Genomic DNA, 23,685 nt, shown 5'->3' with positions numbered 1-23,685 from the left:
AGAGAACGGTTCTCACCATAGACACCACCTGTGCTCCACTCTGGGAGCCTCCTGAGAGCTGCCAATCAATCAACATTTAATAAAACGCTAGTGCAGCGAGTAAAGGTCACAGTAGTGTTGAGAGGGTCAGAGCAGAGCAGCACTAAGCTATCCGTTGGGCACTGTATCTAATGACGAGTTTCACACTATCAGTGCTCTCTGTGTGGCAATTGTTGAGACAGATGATATGATACGAGTAATTTCTACAAATGCACGACAGCAGCAACACATCCTGAACTTCTACACTGTGCTGCGTACTTAGAAGTAGATATAAAGATGGGTTCCCACCTATTTAATGTGAGCCTAAAGCTAAAGTCAGCTCGGTACATTTTCATAATGACATAATGGCATAAAAAGATGTTTTATGGTACATCCTGATCCCCTGATGTTCTTCAGGATCTAATAACACATCACAGCATCATTTAAGGCTTTGACAAGAAAGCTCAGCCAACCTTTTCCTCATTTTACTTTGTGCATGCAAACTTACCTATTGATCTTAACAAAGCATTGTGTTTACCATGAGCACTAACTTAATTTATTAGTATTATTATTTTCACAGGTATTTGGTAACCAGCTATTAACTGCAGCAATTTGCATTTTCAGATGCTGATGGTGCTCAAGTCAGGTGATCATCAAAACTGGTGAGCTACATTTGAGCACAGACTGCATGTATATAAAAGACGGACACACGCTGATTCTTGGAGTCCTGTTTTAGGCCATCTTTGTCTCTTTAAATCAGACGTGGCGAGCAAATGGAGCGCTGCACGCTAATACAGCAGTGCCTCGTCAGGCAAAAGTTTTTAAACTTGCAGTTAAGTCCATTTATAACAGGAGGTCATACAGCAAGAATGTAGAGTCTGTCTTAAGGATAAAGGATTTACGGCACTGCGTTTGTGTTCGTATTTGCCTACGTTCAACTTTGTCGACTACTGATTGCTGTCACCAGCCTGGAGTGTCACAAACAGTGTTGGGGAGTAACGGAATACATGTACCGCCGTTACGTATTTAAAATACAAAATATGAGTAACTGTATTCCGTTACAGTTACAGTTTAAAAAGGTGGTATTTAGAATACAGTTACTTTGTTGAAATAAATGGATTACACGGCGGTACTTCCCTGTTTCATATTGTGGCGGGTCAGGACTGTTTGGGTTTTGTTTGACAGCTACGTTCTGTTGTTCCAGGCGGCAGCGTTACGGTTGCCATGGTTACAGGGTGACGCTCTCGCTCTGCGTGTTTCCTGGGTGAGAGAGCGCCTGTTGTTGTTGTTGTGCTAAGCTAACAGGCAGAATGCTACAGGTATAGCTCTAAAGAATGTAGCATCATGGGCAGTGTAGTCCGTGCTGCAGGGAGAATGGACTGCCATACACGTTATGTGTCTGTGAGCGAGGGAGGGAGAAAAAGGAAAAGTACGAGCTGTCATCGAGCAAAAACGGGAGCTGGAAGCATGTAAATATAATAATAACCACTGCAGCCAAGAAGAGAGCCTGACGAGCCCAGTTGTAAGTAAGCTATTAAGACTCGACTGTCTTCGACTTCGTGTTTTCCTCCAAAAACAATAAGTTCTGTTGGAGCAGCCTTTCAACACCTCTCTCTGTCTCTGCTAGCAAAGTTGACCCAGACAACAAAGTAAAGCTAGTTTTCAGCTACGAGCCGACACAGAACCCACCGTATTAGCCAGAGGTCCCTTTACTACGGTTCGGAGCCGCGGACCTTCAGTAACAGTAATAAATCACAGCAATAGTACATTCATGTAGTTGTAAACAGCATGATAATATATTAAGTAATCCAAAGTATTCAGAATACATTACTCTCATTGAGTAATGTAACGGAATACGTTACAGAATACATTGTAATGTATTCTGTAATGGAATACATTTTAAAAGTAACCTTCCCAACACTGGTCACAAACAACCGGTCTGTGAGCGGCTGCTGCCTGTGCTGTCATTGGTTCTTCAGCCAGCTGCAGCGTGGAGCAAAATGACAACAAACGAAAAGCTTCAATGAAATGAGTGTAACGAACAATCACCACAGCAGTTTTTTAATCCCTGATGTTGTCAGCCAATCAGCATCGTCCTTGGTGAGCTGCATGCTGTTTTCTTTCTGTCTTTTGTTTTTTGAGGACTGCACACAAACAACTCTGTGCAGGTAAATACCTACACAAACGCACACAAATGCAGTATCGTAAATCCTGCATCGTATAATCGGACTACTTTTTGCAATCAGATGAGTTTAGAAAGAATGCAGGTCAAAGGTCATCGGTTTGCAGATCAAGAGGCCATGTCCATCTTTTATATTTATGCTTTTGAGATATTTCTGAGTAAATGCTAACTCAGCATAGTAACAGTTAAGAAGCATGTCATTAGTTTATTCATAAACTGAAACAAACTGAAACTTTGACTGGATGCTGGCAATGAAGAATCAGAGGATTACTAAAGATATTAGGAGTTCTTCTATAAGCAAGAATAAAGTCATTATCACAGTGAACAGTCTGGATCAGCTTGAGACACAATAGAAGCCAAAAATGAACAAACACAATGAAAAGAAATACATTTCACTGGAAAGACTTCTTATTCCTATGTCTGAATCTTAAACAGTGTGTGCCGATCTAAAGCCGATCCGCAGTGCAAAAGATAACAGCTTACGTTTTTTAAAGCATATCTGCCAGCATGAACTAAGATAGCAGGGAAAACAAAGATCCCTGTTGACTTACCATCAAGGGCAGAAGGTCCTGGATTTTTATTCTCCTCTGCAAGCATAACTTCCTCTATAAAAAAAACAGTAAGGTCAGAACTGAGCAGCTGATGGTTCACATGAAGCTCTACCGCCATCTGTTGTGATGTATTTACAGCGTTTTTGTTGCAAAACGTAATGCTTATGTGTTGCATCGAATACCTCCCATGGTTCACAACTGACAGGATTATAGAAGATGAAAGAAATGATTATTTTTATTTCTCATTGAGGAAAAGTTCATCTGTGACTGGGACTAAAGCCACCTGCTCTGTCGATCCAGGCCCGATAGCCGTTGAGCTCCCTCTCAATCTGCTGCTGGCGTCTCAGCTTCATGAAGGCTCTGCGATTTTCAACTCTCTCTCTCTCCTTGGCAAATTCTCTGCAGAAGCAAACGGATGAGGCGCACTTTTAAAGGCCAGGGATACAGTATTCCTCTGGAAGAAAAAGCTATTGTTGTCTTGAACTTAATCTCTTCTCTCTCCATGTGGAGATAATGACAATGGATCCTGAACTGACCTTTCTGTAAAACTAATCAACTTGCATAGACAGCGCCTAGTTTGTCAGTAATTCTATTTATCGGTGAACAAAGCAAGTCTAACTCATCTTAAATCACCAAACAAACCGAGCTGGCTGTATGGCTGCAGCCCATCTCAGGGAACGACGAGGCCAAACCTGCGTCTGTTAGCAAACTACACAGTAACTCTAATGTAGTGTGTAGACTGACTAAACGCTTACTTGAACCAGGAAGATGTCATTTTAATTTCATTTTCTATTCTAAACTATTTGAGGACGAGAAGTGAAAAAGCCAGTGCATTAAAAAAAGAAAAGAAAAGAAAAATCCCCTTAAATTTACATCAGTGTTGGAACAGGCTGAACCCACGACAGATTAAAATGTCAGTGGACTTACCCAGAGAGGACTCCCAACACCAGGTTCAGGACAAAAAAGGAGCCGATGATGATTAGAGGGATGAAGTAAAGCCAGTTCCATCTGGGGCCCAAGGCATCGTCGGTCTGAAATATATATATATATATAAATCTTAGATAGTTCAAGACAGCTTGGAGCATGACCCATGCTGCCACAGGGAAAGACGCAGGTGTAAGGTTCAGGTCTGCAGGCAAGGAACCGATACAGATACTGTGTCCATAGATCTGTGGGGGTTATTCTCTTGGACATCATTAGATAACACGTTGTTTCTTTATTTTACAGCACCAGGACCAGCGTGACAACACAACTGCTGTTTATTCAAGCGGCTTTAGTTTTTGTGTACACAGCGCAGGTGCATATTTCTCTTAAACCCCAGGACGTCTTCACTGTCCGCAGATCATTTTCAGCAGCACAGTAGCGCTGATGTCATCCTTTTCTGTCCTCACTCATCGGTGAAGCTCATTCACCATCACTTTAGACGACATAATGCAATCAGTCTGGCAAATCGTACGCCTCCATCCATCTCAATAAAAACTGAAAGAGCAGGCAGCTGACCGCAAATTGCACCCTGGCACAGCAGCGTGCGTTTCGCTTTACTGAGATAAAAGCATACAAGCAAAAATGAACAATTAAAGCCTGTGCATGTCATGCATCCTTTCTTTTAGTGTTCTTCATATTGAAGAAAAACACAAACTGTCCTGCTCACTATTGTCTTTATTCAATTACTAACTGAATAAAAATAATGGTAAGCGGGACACATAACAGAGGTTAGAGTCGTTATTTCTAGATTAAACTTTTGAGACAGCTCACAACACTCACAGGAGGTCCAGAGGTCTTAAAATGCCAGGATGAGAACTAAAGAAAACCAAAGTAGCTCTTTGCAATCATCTCCTACAAACATTTTCCCCCATATTCTCCATCCGCAGCTAAACTACATCAGAGGTTGCAAACATCCACTTAGCAGTCGTTAACATCCTGCAGCTAAAGCTGCTTTCTGTTCATTGAGGTTAATGGAGTCTGAATTGTAACAAACTACTGCTATGCTTTAATAATTTGCAGCATGTTAGCTGTCTTACATTGTAGAGTACAGTGGTCCATCCTTCCATGGTGATACACTGGAAGACGGTGAGTACAGCAAACAGGATGTTGTCAAACTGCGTGATGCCGTCATTGGGCCCGATCCAGGTATCGTTGCAGGTGTATTTGGCGGGACATTTACGCACGCCACACGGAAACTCGACCTCAGATGAGTCCATAGTCTCATTTTCTGAAGAGAGAGATGAAAAGTGAGAAAAACAGACCCACAGTAAGACAAGTGAAAAACCTGATCTGGTCCACTTTATTTAGCATGAAATGCTTAAACCAATCAATGTCCACTTTCCAGTAATCTGACCATCTATCGACACAAAATACTCGAGTATGTCTGTGTTATCAAACTGTCCATTCAGCTCGTGTGTGACAGGAGCTGCTCGGAGGTTAATGATACCTATGAATGTACAATGAGCCACTGTGCCAGCCTGCATTGTTGGGTTTAATTATACAGAGGAGGGTTTGGTTTGATCACATCTCCAGGTGCAGCCTAGCATGGTGTGTGTCTGCATTTGTGATTATGAGTACAGAGCTACAACCTAAAGAAGTGCATAAACATGCATGAGACTGCTGTACACAAACATAACTTATCCATGTCGTCTCTTTGACATTCAAAGATATATAAATAACATATCTTAATACTTTCAGAAATGAGGTAAAAAACCAACCCTGTGTATGCGCATGAATATCCCTGTGTTCATGTGTGTACAACTGAGTAACAGACCTATTAGTTACTTGGATAGAAAATGCAATGCCAAGCCAAATAAGCAAACAGTGAAAGAGATAAGTCACTGGACCATAACTAACATATGTGAGACAAAGATGGACTCTGAGCGTCTGTACCCAGGATCCCAGGCTTCGGGATGCAGCTGTAGTGGAGTTTGCCGCTGTAGAACTCTAAACCGATGATGGCGAACATGAGGATCGCAAAAAAGAGTAGCAGACCAATCTGTAGCAGAGGGACCATGGCCTTCATGATAGACTTCAAGACTATCTGCAGACCTGGAGGGAGAGCACGCACACGCACACGCGCGCGCACACACACACACACACACACACACACACACACACAACAATTTAAATGCATCAGCTGAAGCTTCTCATAAAATCCTTTAGAACTTTAGAACTTTTAGAACTGTTTTTTAGTGAAAAATCGCTACAAAGTTGCAAATCTGTTGAGATCAAATATGTTTGAAAGAAGGAGGTTACGCTTCTGCTGTTGTTTGTGTGTGTGCATGTAGCTCTTTGTATTTGTAAACATAATAAAACTAATAAAACTGTGTACGGGTGTTGAGTGGGCCGATGTTAATAATAATTCAAATTTTAGCTAATCAAGCTCAACTAAATGATTTATTGGTGGAAAATAAAGAGAAGTTAAACTATGATTTTTACAAGTGTGTGTTGGCAACATGTAAAAAGTATTGTATAGAGATTTAAAATATTATGTCACATTTGACCTTTGACCTCTTCTGCATGGTCAATCGATTGATCTTAAAGTCAAGGTGATGATAATGCTAACAGTGATTTAAAATGACAACATGGATACAGGGACAGCGATAATGTGGTGATTTTAAGTATCGTGTTACTTTTGACCTTTGACCTCTTCTTTAAGGTCAAAATTTCCAGAAAATGTCTTTTAATTTTTAAACTTTCCCTAAAGTGCTGCTGCTGTTTTATTGGCTATATTAGGAAATGATACTGGTATGTGGAGATTCTAAATATCACATTTGACCTTTGACCTCACCTTTGACATTTTACATCTGCCTTTCTTTCAAATTGATCTCAAAATGTGTCAAATCTTTAAAGAACGTTCTGTGAAGAGAACGAATGAGCTGCCTAATATTATAAAATAAGCTCAAGTCATTCACGTCAGTTATAGCTGTTATCTCTTACCTACTCCTACATAATGCTTACTTGCTCTCTGACTGCTTCTTGTTTGACTGTTACAATGTTATTGATTAGTTTTCCAGAAGGTTCTGAGGAAATACCTTAAATAAAAACAACAGCTGTCCTTATGCTGATACCAAATATCAGTATTTGCCAATAACAGGGTTGCTTTTATTTTGCCACTTGCTTAAGCTTACCCATTAATCCTCTTTATCACACGCAGCCTGCACATACATAGATCCAGATGAAAAGGACAACAACAGCACATTGATTTAGTATAAGTGAGACTCACTGGGGATGCCCGAGACCAGCTTGAGAGGTCGAAGTACTCGCACAGCTCTCAACGTCCTCAAGTCCACTGAGATGTTCATATGTGCCCCTGCTGCAGCCAGGATCCTTAACGAGCAAACGCGTGTGCATGTGCAAACCCACACAAACAGAGGACAAAGAGAAAGAACAGGACTGTCACTGTTTCGCAGATGCACATTAATACCACAATTTCATGCTCTGTGGGCTTCGCGGAGCCGTGTCGAAAAATAAAAACACAAGGCCAGTGTTGGAGGACGGCTGCAGCGCTTAGATAGCGTCTGTGATGACGAGAGGGTCTCCGGCAGGCGAAGAACACAGAGAAACAACAACAATGATTATTTGGGGGACTTTTGGCTCTTTCCCTCTGTGTGGGAGGACGGCCGTGACAACTGCTATTTAGGGGGGGAACAAAGAAAGCAGAGCCATCAGGAGAAGGCAGGACACCCTCAGGCTGCAGGGACGCGAAGCTCGCGGACAAACACATGTGGACACGCACACGTTACAAACACGCCAGCCTTTTATGCTCCACACAAAGCCCTTCACACGTCTCATTTTCACTTTGTTTGTCTTGTTTTCTCTCTAAATAAACACCTCTGTGGCCTTCAGTCCTCAAAATGACAAGAAAGAAAAAAAGTCGTGTGTGGTGATCTCACCCCTGGTCTCTCATTAGTCTGCCCTCCTGCTTCCCCTTTCTCTCTATCCTCATATCTCGCCCTTCATCCCTAAACCTCTCCCTCCCTTCTCTCCCTCCCTCCTCTCTCCCTCTACCTGCCATTCAACCACCTTCCCAATTATACTCCACCTCTGATTCATTCTGTTTTTACGTTGTCCACCGACATGAGCACTTATTTATTCCCCTTTCACCTTGATGCCTGCTGAGTGGGAGGCAGAGAAGGATGAAGAAGTGAGGTATAAACAAAAGAAAAGCAGTGCAGGGGGATTAGACGATAGGATTGCTAAGGGAAGAGTGATGCAGCATTTTATTTCAGGACCGTACTTATGATCAAAAAGTAAAACATAGACGAGCTAAGCAAACTGACAGGTGGATTATCACAGATGATTTATGGTATCATCTTTATGTGCAGTCATTTGCTCAACAGTAATTGCATACTTGATTATCACACAGCATCACAGACCCAATTACATTTCTGTGATAGAGTGGTGAGAATTAGAATTAGAAAAAGATAAAGAGATGGGGGACGAGGAGACGAGAGAAGGATTAAAATAGCTCCCCGTCATCCACGCAGATATAGAAATAGAACTGCATTCACACCTGAAGCCACTCCCTCCTCATCCCAGTCTAAACAGCTCACTAACGCGCTGATTGTTCCTGTTTTCTCTCGTCTCCTTCCCTCCTTTTAATCCAATCACTCGCTCCCTCCTGACACCCCGCCGTCATTTTCATCCTCGACCTCCCTCATCTTTCCATCTTTCTTCAGACCATCAGTCCTGACTGCTCTTTAACTGTTATGGCGACGAAGGCTCTAAAAATGGCTTTCTCATTCAGTCCGCTGATATTCAGAGGACGTCCCAGGCTGCGTTTTGCAGCAACAACCATTTGCAGAAGTTAGATTTTGGTCCAAAACCATTTTTGGGGCAGTGTTGGTCAAGTTACTTGAAAAAAGTAATCAGTAACTAATTACTGATTACTTCCCCAAAAAAGTAATCCCGTTACTTTACTGATTACTTATTTTCAAAAGTAATTAATTACTTAGTTACTTTTTAAAAACACGATTTACAACCTGAATAGGTGATAAAGTGATAGATCTTTCAGCCCAATTCTACTTTTTCTACATAATCCATCATACAAAATGTAATCAAATGGAAAAGTCTCTTTTTAAAACTTGTTTTATTAGTTTTAATCTTTTAACTTTATGCATCAAGCAAAAATTTAATTATCTGCAACATTCTCTGACTGGAAGAAATTAGTTTAACATTTAAACCTATTTTCTGCACATTCCAGCACATAAAATAAAATATTTTGTGTGTTTACACTCAGTCTTTCAAATAGATGCAAGTAAAACACAGCAGAAAATAAATAAAGTCAAAGACTAGCGGTCCTGTTGCTCTATTTTCACCTGTAAAGCAGGAGTGGGGTAGGCGGAGGGTTACCCTGGTGCAGGTGTGCAGCGGTCAGTGGAAGAATCCGCGAGTTTCTCTGTGAGTTTCCCATTACGTCGTAGCTACTCGGTGCTTGCTCGGAAGTTTAGGGTTTTTTCGCTGTAAAAAGAAGTTTTCTTCCCACGCACAACGGACACTAATGTTTTTGTCACTTTTTATGGAATCAAACTCAAAGTAAGGTCAGTACTTCCACGCTTTAAACGCTGCACGCTCATACTCTCTCTGCACTCGATATATGATCCATTGTTGATCTGCACACAGCTGTTGTCACGAACGTCGCACTCGCTTACGTCACTGTCATGAGACATTCTCGCAAAAAAAAAATCACGGTTTTAGTAACGCAGTAACGCAGCGTTCCTACGGGAAAGTAACGGTAATCTAATTACCGTTTTTGCAATAGTAATCCCTTACTTTACTCGTTACTTTAAAAAACAAGTTACAAGTAACGCGTCACTGCCCATCTCTGATTTGGGGTAGAAGTTTTTGCTTGTTTGTTAGATTTTGAGACAACATTTCTAAATAACATGTTATAGCCATACTAAGCATACTGGTAGTTACTGCTAAACCAATGCAAAAATAAATGACTCATAGTATGAAAATGGATTGAGGCCATTCGAGCTAAGATTCAGATGTATAGAAGCTTCCTCTGCTAAAATTTTTTTGAAAAATGCCATCTGTAAGTCAATATTTTGGGTAATAAATAGACAAATCAGCACCAAATTAACCTATATGTTATTAGATTTATTAGGAAAAAAATATACACATATATATATCTAATGAAATGTTGCAGAAACATGCTTTCACTAACAATTCCCTCTGTCCCACAGCCTGCTATACTCATTACTGTTACAGACATATTGCACATTACAGCCGTCTGGCCATTGGCACCACCTACGTGATGGACATGAGGAAGGTGAAGGTTGGCCTCAGAAAGTGGCAGATTTAAATCAGCCAAGGGAAGCACAACACATGGCCGATTTGGCTCAAAGGAGGAGTTTGGCACCTCCCGGTTGACTTCCTTCTCGGTAATGCAGGAATATTCATTTTTAGTGGTATTAGTCACCATTTTATTCATGAACACCATGAAGTGGTCCAGAGTTAAAGGAGGAAATCAAACAAACACAAATAAGTGTTGGTTATTCTGCAGTTTCTTTTATTTTTTCAATAGATTTCCAAATAAAATTAATTCGGGAGCCTTTTACAGGGCTACCCACACCCACAACTGAAGGGGGGCTATGGCAACAAGCGGGTTTGGGTTACCCTTGTAATAAATTTTTAGACAACCTAACCGATCTCGGGGACAGCTCGAAGCTCAAAGGTGACTGGTGTTTCTGAAAATGAATAAAGTCACTTTTAGTCACTGGGATCCGTCAGACAGAGAAACGTGTCCGTTCACTCTGAGCACGTCTGCAAGCGTTATACGAGACGCACTGTAGTGAACTCAGCCGATGGCCTGGTCAGAGTTGTCAGCCGTGATAAGTGAGTAACAATGACATACCCTGCAGAGGTGACAGCTCCCTGCTGCGTGACAAATCTGGCGTGACAGCTGTCGTGGCGTGATACTGATAACGTTGCGGCTTATGCTCCGTGTCACTGTTGAGCTGTTCACGGATGTGATGTGAGCGCACCTGGATATTGTAACGACATTAATTAGCGGTCTGCAGCTTTTGAGTCACAGGATCAGTTTTGTGTGTTAAAATAAGAATTCAAATTATATTCCAGCAGAAGAAAATCCTCTTTTATTTTTCTTCAATGATGGATTATGTGTTGTGGAATAACTTTAAACGTGTACAGCACATTGTAGCAGGGCGTGGTCTGCGGTGCTGCTGCAGGGAAGGTGGACGCACCTGCACGGCGTCCGCAATCACGCCTCTGTGCGGACTGATGTCATGTTGTTGGAGTGTCGGCTGAGCTGGAAAGCTGCAAGCGTGTGATTGTCTACGGCAACCGTGAGCATGTCATCAGGTCTGCCGTGGACTCTGTTACACACACAGTAATCCATATTGTATTTCGCTCATTGTAACGTGTCATTATTTGACGCTGCGACACCTCTAACACTATTCAGAGAGCCATCCCTCACTTACAGCGTTTCCATTTCTCCAAAATGAACCTTTGCAACAGCATGAAAATCAAAGGTGTTACAAGGAACATTAATATGATTTTAATGATTTCCTTCCATTAAAACCCCACAGCGCATCCACGCAGGTGTTTTCACTTGACTGATGAAAGCTCTTTTGAGGACTGTGTGGGCGTCTACCAGTTGGGCTTGATGGACATGTGAGTTTTGTTGCACCTGTTAGGATAGATACACTGTTATCATTTTATTAGTGCGTGACGGTTTTGTTACATTTGTAACACTGTTATAGTAAAAAAAGCAAAACAATACAGGTGTAATTAGCATGTTAACTAAAAACACCTGTGTGGGTCTGCGGGGGCCTTAAGTGCCTCAAGCATGCACAGTATGGCACCACAGAGCCCGGTTACTCTGTCATTTGCACTGTTATTTACATCTGTATTTATCCTTCTGACTGAAAGTTTCTGCCATTTAAAAGAAGAACGATGGGTCTATGGTTTTATTTGAAATCATTTACTCATAGCTGGCACATTTTTAGAATTTTTGTTTTGTAAGTTAACTATAAATATCACTCTGCTCTGATAAAACGAGTGCTTGAAGAACACAAATTTAAACCTTCTCTAAATCAGATTTTTAGATTAACTGATTATTTCAGGTAAACTACAGTTCATTTTGCATTATTTTCTATACATTGCCAGGATTCAAGATTATCATCAGTTTTTACTTCAAGTCATAAAAATCCTAAACGAGGAGAATGAATGATGGTGCCATATAAGGTCTCTGGGAGAAAAGACAAAGAAAATACAGTTTATTTCTTTTCATTATTTTTAGGCAATACCTCTCATTTCCCCTAAACATCCTTTATAATCAAAGTGTATTTTTCAGTAGTAGTTCTCCGTTACATGCCAACAATTTGCTGAGAACACATGGGGCTGAAGTAAGATATGCATTCGTAATCATTACAGAAAGAAAGAACAAAAACCTTTAGAGCCAAGTGCCACAAACTAGCTATGCCCACAAAGGAAGACAGAGATAGTCTGACAAAGACGACCGGACTATTTATACACATGAAGGTAATCAGGGAATTGGCTCCAGGAAGGTAATGACACAGGTCTGAATAATAACCACAAAACTGCTGAGGAAGTAAAACTGAAAACAAGACACCAGAGAGACGTGCTGACCAGAGCGAAGCAGGAAGAAAGAAGAATAAGTGGATAACTACTAACTAAGAATAACAGAAACACAGAAACACGATCTAACTGCACAGTGGGAATGTTTTCTTTTTTTAATGTTTTATTTTGAAGGTTAGATCTTTATGTGGCTTTCGTGTTGGTACTTCCTACTCCTGTTAGTGTTTGATGTAGTTCACGTGTTCCTTATGACCTTTTCCTCTTTGCACTTCTTGTTTGGCTTTTTGTGCACGTCTGACTCAGTGCAAGTGCAAACTGGATTTTCTGTTTGGGTCAAAATGTTGATTTATCATCATGGTTAATAAGGAGGAAATTACTCTTCATGCCAGTGTAGGATGCTCCGTGTCCACTATTCTCCCTATTTGGACAACACTAATAATAATAATAATAATAATAATAATGATAATGGATTGCATTTATATAGCACTTTTCGAGACCCTCAAAGTGCTTTACAATTCCACTATTCATTCACTCTCACATTCACTCACTGGTGGAGGCAGCTACAGTTGTAGCCACAGCTGCCCTGGGGCAGACTGACAGAAGCGAGGCTGCCATATCGCACCATCGGCCCCTCTGGCCAAAACCAGTAGGCGGGAGGTGAAGTGCCTTGCCCAAGGACACAACGACCAAGACAGACAGATCGAACCGATCGAACCGGCAACCTTCCGGTTACAAGATGAGCTTCCCAACCCCCTGAACCACAGTCGCCCCACTACATAGTGGCAACCTCTAAACAGTCCACTCCATAGTGAGGAGCGACTGATTCTGGACACATCCTAAAGTCAACTGAAGGACCTCTGTAATGTTGAGGGATACAGAATAGCCGTGATTGCCTTTACTTCCACGACAGAGACAAATAGTGCGTACGGCACACAGTCATCAATGTTTCATGTGTACAAATTCCAGTAGATTGCATCAGGCGGAGAGACTCCAGCAGCACCACACAGGAAAACACAGCATGAGGTGAAGCGAAGAAAACTGGATATTAAACAATAAAAATTAATCAAAGATTAAGATACTGAAGGTGTTTTGTTGCCATTTTGCTCTTTGTAGGGGTTTAAACATTACTCAAGAACAAATAGTTAATAAGGCAAACTGGCTACTGGAAATGTGCAGATTTATTGCAACAGATGCTGTGATTTTATTTTATTGTCACAGTTAATTATTGAATTATTTTGTCACTGCTGGTTATGCAGTTGCTATTTTCTAGCGCTTCAAGCTGTATAATCACTTCTTTTTTTTATCTCTCCCTCTTTCGTCTCCTGGAATGAACTTGAGAATTTGTCAGAAGAGGCTTCAACTAAGTCCACGCAGTACAACACAGCGTACACATGAGAACTCCTGCACCGAGATTGAACGTTTTGTCTCAGCAGGAAGACTAAAACCATATTTTGTGCATTACACTAAATGTTGAAAGAATAGCTTAATTAAAGCTAGCATCTTAAAGTAAGACCCAACTGCCTTCCCAGCAAATATCCTCCCAGCTGATGTGTCCATGAGCACGAGTCTTAATCTTTGTGAAAACTCTAACAATAGAGAAACAGTTCCTCAAAAATTTTCACTTACAGTACAGCAGTCCTATAAATGCAATCCATTATTATTATTATTATTATTATTATTATTATTATTATTATTATTATTATTATTACTACCTGTGGAAGGAAGGAACAGCTGAGCGTGATTTTTTAAAAACATACATCACAGGGTTCCTGTTTAGGGAGATGTAAGATTCTGCAGGACAATCAATTAAAACCGCTGCTCTAGAGGCTCACAGTGTGGTGGGTGGTGTGTGCAGAAGAAGGAATTGCATGAAAAAACTCCTACAGTGCTGGTCTGGTTTGTTTAGTTGATATAAGCCTCTGTGCCTCCCACAGTGTACTCACTCATTTTTAACTCCCCCCCTCATTTGTCCTTTTTATTCTCTTTCCTCCTCACCGAAAAACAGCAGGAACCCCAAACGCACACACATAAGAAACACAATTTGTTGTGCAAGATAGAAGGATGGAAGGATAGAAGGATAGAAGGATGGAAGGATGGAAGGATAGAAGGATGGAAGGATGGAAGGATAGAAGGATGGAAGGAAGGAAGGAAGGATAGAAGAAAGGAAGGATGGAAGGAAGGATGGAAGGATAGAAGGATAGAAGGAAGGAAGGATGGAAGGAAGGAAGGATAGAAGGAAGGAAGGATAGAAGGATGGAAGGAAGGAAGAAAGGAAGAATAGAAGGATGGAAGGATGGAAGGAAGGATAGAAGGAAGGAAGGATAGAAGGATGGAAGGAAGGAAGGAAGAATAGAAGGAAGGAAGGAAGGATAGAAGGAAAGAAGGATAGAAGGATGGAAGGAAGGAAGGATAGAAGGAAGGAAGGAAGGAAGGAAGGATGGATGGATGGAAGGAAGGAAGGAAGGAAGGAAGGATGGAAGGAAGGAAGGAAGGAAGGATGGAAGGAAGGAAGGATAGAAGAAAGGAAGGATGGAAGGATGGAAGGATGGAAGGATAGAAGGAAGGAAGGATGGAAGGATGGAAGGATAGAAGGAAGGAAGGATAGAAGGATGGAAGGAAGGAAGGATGGAATGATAGAAGGATAGAAGGAAGGAAGGATAGAAGGATGGAAGGAAGGAAGGATGGAATGATAGAAGGATAGAAGGAAGGAAGGATGGAAGGAAGGAAGGATAGAAGGAAGGAAGGATAGAAGGATGGAAGGAAGGAAGGAAGGAAGAATAGAAGGATGGAAGGATGGAAGGATGGAAGGAAGGATGGAAGGATAGAAGGAAGGATAGAAGGATGGAAGGAAGGAAGGAAGGAAGGAAGGAAGGAAGGTTTGTTTAGTTGATATAAGCCTCTGTGCCTCCCACAGTGTACTCACTCATTTTTAACTCCCCCCCTCATTTGTCCTTTTTATTCTCTTTCCTCCTCACCGAAAAACAGCAGGAACCCCAAACGCACACACATAAGAAACACAATTTGTTGTGCAAGATAGAAGGATGGAAGGATAGAAGGATGGAAGGATGGAAGGATAGAAGGATGGAAGGATAGAAGGATGGAAGGAAGGATAGAAGAAAGGAAGGATGGAAGGAAGGAAGGATGGAAGGATAGAAGGATAGAAGGAAGGAAGGATAGAAGGAAGGAAGGATAGAAGGATGGAAGGAAGGAAGGAAGGAAGAATAGAAGGATGGAAGGATGGAAGGATGGAAGGATAGAAGGAAGGAAGGATAGAAGGATGGAAGGAAGGAAGGAAGGAAGAATAGAAGGATGGAAGGATGGAAGGAAGGATGGAAGGATAGAAGGAAGGAAGGAAGGAAGGATGGATGGATGGATGGATGGATGGATGGATGGATGGAAGGAAGGAAGGAAGGATGGAAGGATGGAAGGAAGGATGGAAGGAAGGAAGGATGGAAGGAAGGAAGGATAGAAGAAAGGAAGGATGGAAGGATGGAAGGAAGGAAGGAAGGATGGAATGATAGAAGGATGGAAGGATGGAAGGAAGGAAGGATAGAAGGAAGGAAGGATAGAAGGATGGAAGGAAGGAAGGAAGGAAGAATAGAAGGATGGAAGGATGGAAGGAAGGAAGGAAGGAAGGAAGGAAGGAAGGATGGATGGATGGATGGATGGATGGATGGATGGATGGAAGGAAGGAAGGATGGAAGGAAGGAAGGAAGGAAGGAAGGATGGAAGGAAGGAAGGATAGAAGAAAGGAAGGATGGAAGGATGGAAGGATAGAAGGATGGAAGGAAGGATAGAAGAAAGGAAGGATGGAAGGAAGGAAGGATGGAAGGATAGAAGGATAGAAGGAAGGAAGGATAGAAGGAAGGAAGGATAGAAGGATGGAAGGAAGGAAGGAAGGAAGAATAGAAGGATGGAAGGATGGATGGATGGAAGGAAGGAAGGATGGAAGGATGGAAGGATGGAAGAATGGAAGGATGGATGGAAGGTAGGAAGGAAGGTCAAATGTAACTATTCCTGAAATCAACAGCCTGAGATGCTGGCCTGGGTTTATCAGCCTGCATATTGGTTTATATGTCAGTTAGCTAAATGTTTGCTCTTTGGCCAGAATGAATAGTAAATATGGTAAATGATTCATTCATCCATCTGTTAGAAGTCAGAGAAAGTGAGAGAGAGTCAATGAAGGAGAGATGTTAATTTAGCTCATTGCAGACATGAGTCACCAACACTTTTTACATCACACACAGATCTGGTGCTCGTGGAGGTCATCTGAGTTCAGCGAATAAAATAAACTGTGAACACGAGCCTCTGTTTCCTGTTCCTAACTGAGAGGAGTGGCACCCAGTGGGGTCTTCTGCTGCTGTAGCACATCTGCGTCAAGCTTTGACATGTTGTGCGTTCAGAGATGCTCTTCTGCGTACTTTGGTTGTAACAGTTTGTTATTGGAGTTACTGTTGCTGTCAAAGGTGCTTTTATCCAGGGAGCTGCACATGTGTGTGCATCTCAGTAAATGATAATATAGGATGTTTTATAAATTATTAATTTTATAATGTATTTATCATAATATTGTAATATTATAATAATCAGAATTACTGTATTATCATATTACAATTATATATAGTATAAAAATATAGTCCCTGTGTCAACAATAGCAAACTTACAATGACTTTTCAAGTGTTCCTTTTGAGATGGACACAAATATAAAGAAGTAAATTCTGTGTTTGGGCTGAAGGTTGCCTTTTGACTCAAAGCCAGTGCTACATGCTGCTTCCTGGCAGTGACACAAGTGTGACAGCAACATGGCTTAAGGAGCTCCACTGACACTCACGTCGTTTTGACAGTGACAAACCAGAGTGCCCTTAAGAAACACCGAGCAGCATCTAAGGTTGAAGTTCATAGCTTTTTACAAACCACAGCGCCACAGTAATCTTCTAATGCATATTCACGGTCAATTGTTAGTCAGGTACTTTGCTTAGACTCCAGCAGAGATCAAACGCCGGTTTTCTACAAGTGAAAAGAGGTGAGCGAAGTGTCTGTATTCAGGCTCAGGTTAATCTCCGTAGCCTCTCTTGGCAACATGTTGATTCTGACTCCTCTTAGAAGATGTGGTCAAAACAAGAACACAGGTTGTATTTGGACTGTTACAAATCTTCTCTTCAGCCTCTTTTTTCACCTTGAAATATGAAAGAAAATAACAAATCACTAACGGCATATATGTCAGAAGCTAACGGACCTCTAGTGTTCCTGTGAGTATGCTGCTTAGGTGGGGAGGAAGCATAGAAGCTAAAACTAAATGGCATGCTGTGTGTTTCATGTTGTAAAAGGAGTTATAATAAGCCCCAAACCACAAAGCACCAAAATTACTTTGGATTTAAGACAACAACTCTATGTTGAGTGGATAAATCCTCCATTTTTAATAATGTTTTCCTATATTCAGCCATTAAATTCAGCCATATTTGCTGGTGTGATGTAAATACAGCATCTCTCAAATCTAACTGGACACAGAAACCCAGCAAAGATGTGCCCAATAACAATGAACTTTTCTTAAAACATCTTTATTGATGTATTAATACATTTATAATGTTCTGCTTTATGACTCATGCACTCAAAATATAAATTAGTGTCCAGTGTCTACGTTGGTAGCATGTGTGTTTCAGCCTCTCTCACTGTATCCTAAGGTCGGTCCTCGGCGCTGCCACCGGCTGCACGTGCATTTCTGTTTGCCTCTGAAAAATGCAATTTCATTCTGAACATCATGTGAGGAGACTTCAGTTGTGACTGTGCTCTTTGTAGTTTGTCAATTTACCAGATCTCGTTCAGAGACAAATGTAAGACTGAAAAGGATTTACTGCAAGCAAAAATTTAATTCTTGTAAAAGGCTCGTCTGAGTAAAATTGAGTTTGTGAAGACAAATTGCCAGGTCACAACTGACCCTCCCTCGGTTTGTGTAACTTTAAGTTGCAAATTGAATTTCATTTGACTTCAGTTCCTTCAAAAAGAGGAACCCCTTTGATCTTAGTGTAGCACCTCATCGTCTCTAATCAGATACGAGACTGGACTGCATAAAGACCCCGACACGGGCTTTGTTTCGCAGCCCATTCATCGTCTTTATAGTATCTAGAAGGATGAAGGAGGGAGAGCACACAGGGGCAGAGAGAGAACCTGTTAGGCTGTCACCTTCCTCGGCATCATGATCATCATTCACTGCCTCGGGATGAGATCACAGGTAAAACACCACGTCTGCGCCAGGATTCAAATGTCACTAACTGCTCTCTCTTTCTTCATCTCAATCATGTTTCACTTTGTTTATCTTAAAACAAAGGCCAAATGAAACGTGAGAGAAGAGTGTTGCCATCACTCACGCACACAAACATACAAAGAAACAGGTGTATCTGCACTTTTCTGTCCTTTTCTGACTGACTGTAGCAGCGGGACTGGAGCCAGTGACAGCCTGACCTGGGGCGGGGTTCTCAGTCACCACGGTAACAGCTCAGGGGGACATATCCACCCCTGCTATGTCTGAACTCATCAATCGATCAGACAACAGATGGAAAATAAGACTGGAGAGGACACGTCTGTGTGAATATGTGTGTGTGAGAGAGACAGTTTGATATAGTCACGTCTAACATGAGCATGAATGCCAAGCAGACATACGGCGCTGCTGGCTAAAAGACATGCAGTAGTGGCACATTTGGTTCATACGCATGAGTAACAGTAACACACACCAGACAGATTGTGCTCGCAGCCTTCAGTGAGTCAGGTACAGGGATGGATGTTCACAACTTATCTGTGATATTAATATCATTTAAAGAGCGAAGCTTAAGAAATGTATTAAAAACTGAAGAAAACTGAACTGAAGCCAAGAAACAAAAGCAAATGAAAGAGAGCCGAGATGTGAAATACAGTGAAGAGATGGAGAGAAACAAATAGCACATCTCATGCTGGCTGATATTAAGGGTGTTGGCTTCACTGATGTAAATCAATTTGAAGCTCTCGCGTTAGCTCTCCCTTCTGGTCGGCAGAAATAACAGAGCAGGAAACAGAATAAAGTCTGATGTGGCTTTCTCATCTCTCCTGGCACGCAGGCTAATTCTTCTTAAATGGAAGGATTCAGGTCCGCCAGTGTTTGTTCAGTGGGTGAGAGAGGTGATGAGGTGTTTGCAGATAGAGCATTTGAGATACAGTTTGAGAGGCTCTCAAAGTAAATACTACAAAACCTGGTCATCCTTTGTTGAATATGTGGAGAAGTTGTTATTTACTGAAGTATGATGTAATACTGCTTTTATCTGTGTTTGGGTTTTTTTTCTCTTTCTTTCTTTAAAGCCACCTACTATCTGTAGCAAGCCAAAAAGAACTGCGCACAATGCAGCCCCCCCGTTTATTTATGTATTTATTTTATTCTATTTTTGTTTGTTTTGTTTTTTTGGTGGGTTTTATTTTTTGTTTTTTGTTTTTTTCTGTTTGTTTGTTTGTTTGTTTTTTGCCTTGTTCACGTGATAGTACTTTTTTTTGTATGTGCCCATAGATTACACATTTTTCTGCATCCAACTGTGGCGTAACCAGTTTCACAAAGGCAGTGTTTGTTATCGCAATTCGTGTTATATTTTTCTGCACTTTTGTCATATTGGAAAATTATAAAAAAAAAAGAATAAAGTCTGATGCCTGCAGTATAAACTGATCTCACAGCAAAAGGAACTGTCTCTGTCAGTTTAAGGTATAAATCTGTCATTTTCTGTTTTCTCCCAAGCTAATGTACAAAACGACGAGATAACATTGAAGCATAATTCAACAAGTTTATACAGTTCTTGTCCTGGTTTGGATCTCTTGGTTTAGGCTTTCTGTTCATTGTTACATTGTTACTCTTCTAGCGCTTGAAGTTTTTATTATTTTGAGGTATTTTGATTTTGATTGGGTAGTGACCGAAAGAACGAGATCGCGGATACAAGCGGCAGAAATGAGCTTCCTCTGAAGGGTGGCTGGCCTCTCCCTTAGAGATAGGGTGAGAAGTTCGGCCATCTGGGAGGGGCTCAGAGTAGAGCCGCTGCTGCTCCACATCGAAAGGAGCCAGCTGAGGTGGTTCGGGCATCTGACAAGGATGCCTCCTGGGCGCCTCCTGGGTGAGGTGTTCCGGGCATGTCCCACCGGGAGGAGGCCCCGGGGCAGACCCAGGACACACTGGAGAGATTATATCTCTCGGCTGGCCTGGGAACGCCTTGGTGTTCCCCCGGATAAGCTGGAGGAGGTGGCTGGGGAGAGGGAGGTCTGGGCCTCTCTGCTTAGGCTGCTGCCCCCGCGACCCGGCCTCGGATAAAGCGGATGAAGATGGATGGGTGTTTTGATTCCTATTTCACTTTAATTATCATCTTGGTAGATGCTGAATGTTAGTTCTTAGCATTTGATTTCTAGTTATGTTTTAGTATTTATGAAGTTTTGGACTCATGGTTTGATTAATTACTCTGGAAGTGAGTTTGGTTTCTTGTGTCACTTTGTCCTTTTGGATTTTGATTCTCTCTCCACCATCTGGACATTTGATGCTTAAAGTTTATTACTCTTTCCCCGTCGTGTCCAACAGTGCAGCAATCAGAATTGTTAGTACAAGTGGCATTTATTATAACTGTCCACTTGATAGTCATATTTTATTAGAACTTTATTAGGATTTTTTATTTTGGATTATTACAACCATAACGGACAGAAAAGAAAAAGAAAGAAAGCCATATTATTTTCCCGAGTATCTTTTCCCTTCCTCTGTGCTTCAGATATTTTCCTGTTACAGGCTTTCTAAACAGCCCTCTCCTCTTTCTACTTGTTGCTGTTCTAAAATTACATTTCAGGTACTCAGCTGCAGTATCTCTATAGACTGGCTGAGCTTGAGGGCACAGTTAATGGGGATCCAAATGAATAAAATCAAGATGTGTTTTCTGAAGTAAAGAAGAAAAGACTGAAAAAATCTTCATAACAAACTCACAATGTCTATAAAAACATTATCTTATATATAAGAGCCACAGAGAAATGCTCATCTCCCAGGTTCATCTTTACACTCATCAGCTGCCTCTGAGGAAAACCCTCTATTCCAATTTCCACCACAACAGCCCTCCGCTACACGATAACAGCTTTTGAGGAAACAGTGAGTGCCATCTGGTTTTTCATACCTCCCTCCCACTCGCTCTCTGCGTAACACAGGCCATCTTGAAACACCAAGGAAGCTTGCTGAGGTAATCACAGCCTCCAGCGTTGACACTTTTAGCAAATGCTTCCATAATTACACGTTCACACAAAATGTTGAGGGAGTCAGGGGTACTCACTGAGGAAAGGTTTAGTAGTCTGAGCTAACACTCGTGTGTTGTGTTTCCACGGGCAAAGTTTTAAATGAGGGCTCCCGCCTGTGTGATTGAAAGCGTAGAGGATTTACTGCAGGCTTGTTGTAATTGCACTATAAGAACTCATAATCTTGTATGTTAAGTCCACTTGAAGTTGCCGTTTCTGAGCGTTTTGGTGACTGCAGACTTCAACACACATAAACAGAATCTCTCAGAGTCCCACAAGGTAAATAAAAACCAATAATCATGATCATTTTTTCAAAAATGGAGGTCAAACTGTTTATTTAGCATGTGAGTAAAACAAAATATGTAATCGTCTTTTCCCCACTTAATATCTTTGGGGCTCACAAAGAGCACAGAGCACACTCTTACTTCACTGTTAACTATCTGTTAAGCATCTAATATTGCTTAATGTCTTCTTTGACGCACAGTTTTTGAATATGTAATGCTGTATTTGCCTTAAATGTTCATTCTTTTTGTTTCTCCATATGTTAATTTGATTATTGGTACTTTGATTATTTGATTATTGGTATCAACAGTTATTCTGCCTGTTTATCTTTCTTGAAGTTTCTGGATGGCATATTTTGAGGACAGAGGGTGTCAGGCCAGCGCTGCCCCTCAGCCTCCTCACACCTCTAACCTTGAAGTAAAGGTCACCAGGATTTGAACTTGTCCAAGATTTTTAGTGAGTACACCCACAGTATCAACTTTAAAATCTTACGTCACCTCGTTCTCGAGTTATTATATTCATAAACTTGTGTGTCCACCAGAGATGGGCAGTAATCCCATTACTTTTTTCAAGTAACAAGTAAAGTAAGGGATTACTATTGCAAAAACGGTAATTAGATTACTGTTACTTTCCCGTAGGAACGCTGCGTTACTGCGTTACTAAAACCGTGATTTTTTGCGAGAATGTCTCATGACAGTGACGTAAGCGAGTGCGACGTTCGTGACAACAGCTGTGTGCAGATCAACAATGGATCATATATCGAGTGCAGAGAGAGTATGAGCGTGCAGCGTTTAAAGCGTGGAAGTACTGACCTTACTTTGAGTTTGATTCCATAAAAAGTGACAAAAACATTAGTGTCCGTTGTGCGTGGGAAGAAAACTTCTTTTTACAGCGAAAAAAACCCCTAAACTTCCGAGCAAGCACAGAGTAGCTACGACGTAATGGGAAACTCACAGAGAAACTGCCGTATCCTTCCACTGACCGCTGCACACCTGCACCAGGGTAACCCTCCGCCTACCCCACTCCTGCTTTACAGGTGAAAATAGAGCAACAGGACCGCTAGTCTTTGACTTTATTTATTTTCTGCTGTGTTTTACTTGCATCTATTTGAAAGACTGAGTGTAAACACACAAAATATTTTATTTTATGTGCTGGAATGTGCAGAAAATAGCTTTAAATGTTAAACTAATTTCTTCCAGTCAGAGAATGTTGCAGATAATTTAATTTTTGCTTGATGCATAAAGTTAAAAGATTAAAACGAATAAAACAAGTTTTAAAAAGAGACTTTTCCATTTGATTACATTTTGTATGATGATTATGTAGAAAAAGTAGAATTGGGCTGAAAGATCTATCACTTTATCACCTATTCAGGTTGTAAATCGTGTTTTTAACAAGTAACTAAGTAACGAAGTATTAATTACTTTTGAAAATAAGTAATCAGTAAAGTAACTGGATTACTTTTTTGGGGAAGTAATCAGTAATTAGTTACTGATTACTTTTTTCAAGTAACTTGCCCGCTGACCTGCCGGGGTGATGCCAACACCCCATCAACCTTTTTGCAGCCAAGGGATAAAAATCGCTTGACTGGTCACCGCTTCAGTCTTTCTTGCTCCTACTTTAGCTCAGCTGTCGCCGTCTCATTGCACAGAAACTTTCTTTGCAGTGCTACATGAATGAAAGTGTTGCTTTACAACCACAATGAAAATAGAGGGACGCTGCCAAGTGACTGTAATGGAACAACAGTTCAGTGTTTGTATCTGAAAGCATCTATATGCAGAATATTTGCAACACACTCAGACTCTTCCTGTCTGTAGAGACCTCCTAATTACTGAC

The 23,685-nt window shown here is 41.2% G+C and overlaps 1 protein-coding gene and 1 long non-coding RNA gene across 6 annotated transcripts in view; both read right to left on the bottom strand.

Moving 5' to 3' along the window:
- The window catches only part of cacna1ea (calcium channel, voltage-dependent, R type, alpha 1E subunit a), a 140,394-nt gene that overhangs the window by 50,327 nt on the left and 66,382 nt on the right, over positions 1-23,685 (bottom strand). For 3 of the 5 annotated variants that reach the window (XM_085151266.1, XM_085151264.1, XM_085151263.1), the window contains 7 exons: positions 6,965-7,068; positions 5,629-5,787; positions 4,773-4,963; positions 3,679-3,782; positions 3,035-3,150; positions 2,752-2,805; positions 17-58 (listed from right to left, as the gene is read on the bottom strand). In XM_085151266.1, the coding sequence (XP_085007392.1) occupies positions 17-58; positions 2,752-2,805; positions 3,035-3,150; positions 3,679-3,782; positions 4,773-4,963; positions 5,629-5,787; positions 6,965-7,068 (770 nt within the window). The remainder of the gene's footprint in view (positions 1-16; positions 59-2,751; positions 2,806-3,034; positions 3,151-3,678; positions 3,783-4,772; positions 4,964-5,628; positions 5,788-6,964; positions 7,069-23,685) is intronic. The other 2 variants (XM_085151265.1, XM_085151267.1) reach the window with 1 other exon arrangement.
- Positions 1,634-2,745, bottom strand: LOC146490645 (uncharacterized). Its single transcript, XR_014872355.1, has 2 exons — positions 2,590-2,745; positions 1,634-2,529 (listed from the first exon to the last, which is right to left on the bottom strand). It is a non-coding gene; the product is annotated as an uncharacterized LOC146490645 (long non-coding RNA).

The sequence above is a fragment of the Neolamprologus multifasciatus genome, chromosome 23, assembly GCF_963576455.1.
Source record: "Neolamprologus multifasciatus chromosome 23, fNeoMul1.2, whole genome shotgun sequence".
NCBI lineage: Eukaryota > Metazoa > Chordata > Actinopteri > Cichliformes > Cichlidae > Neolamprologus > Neolamprologus multifasciatus.
This window is presented reverse-complemented; position numbering and strand designations above follow the sequence as displayed.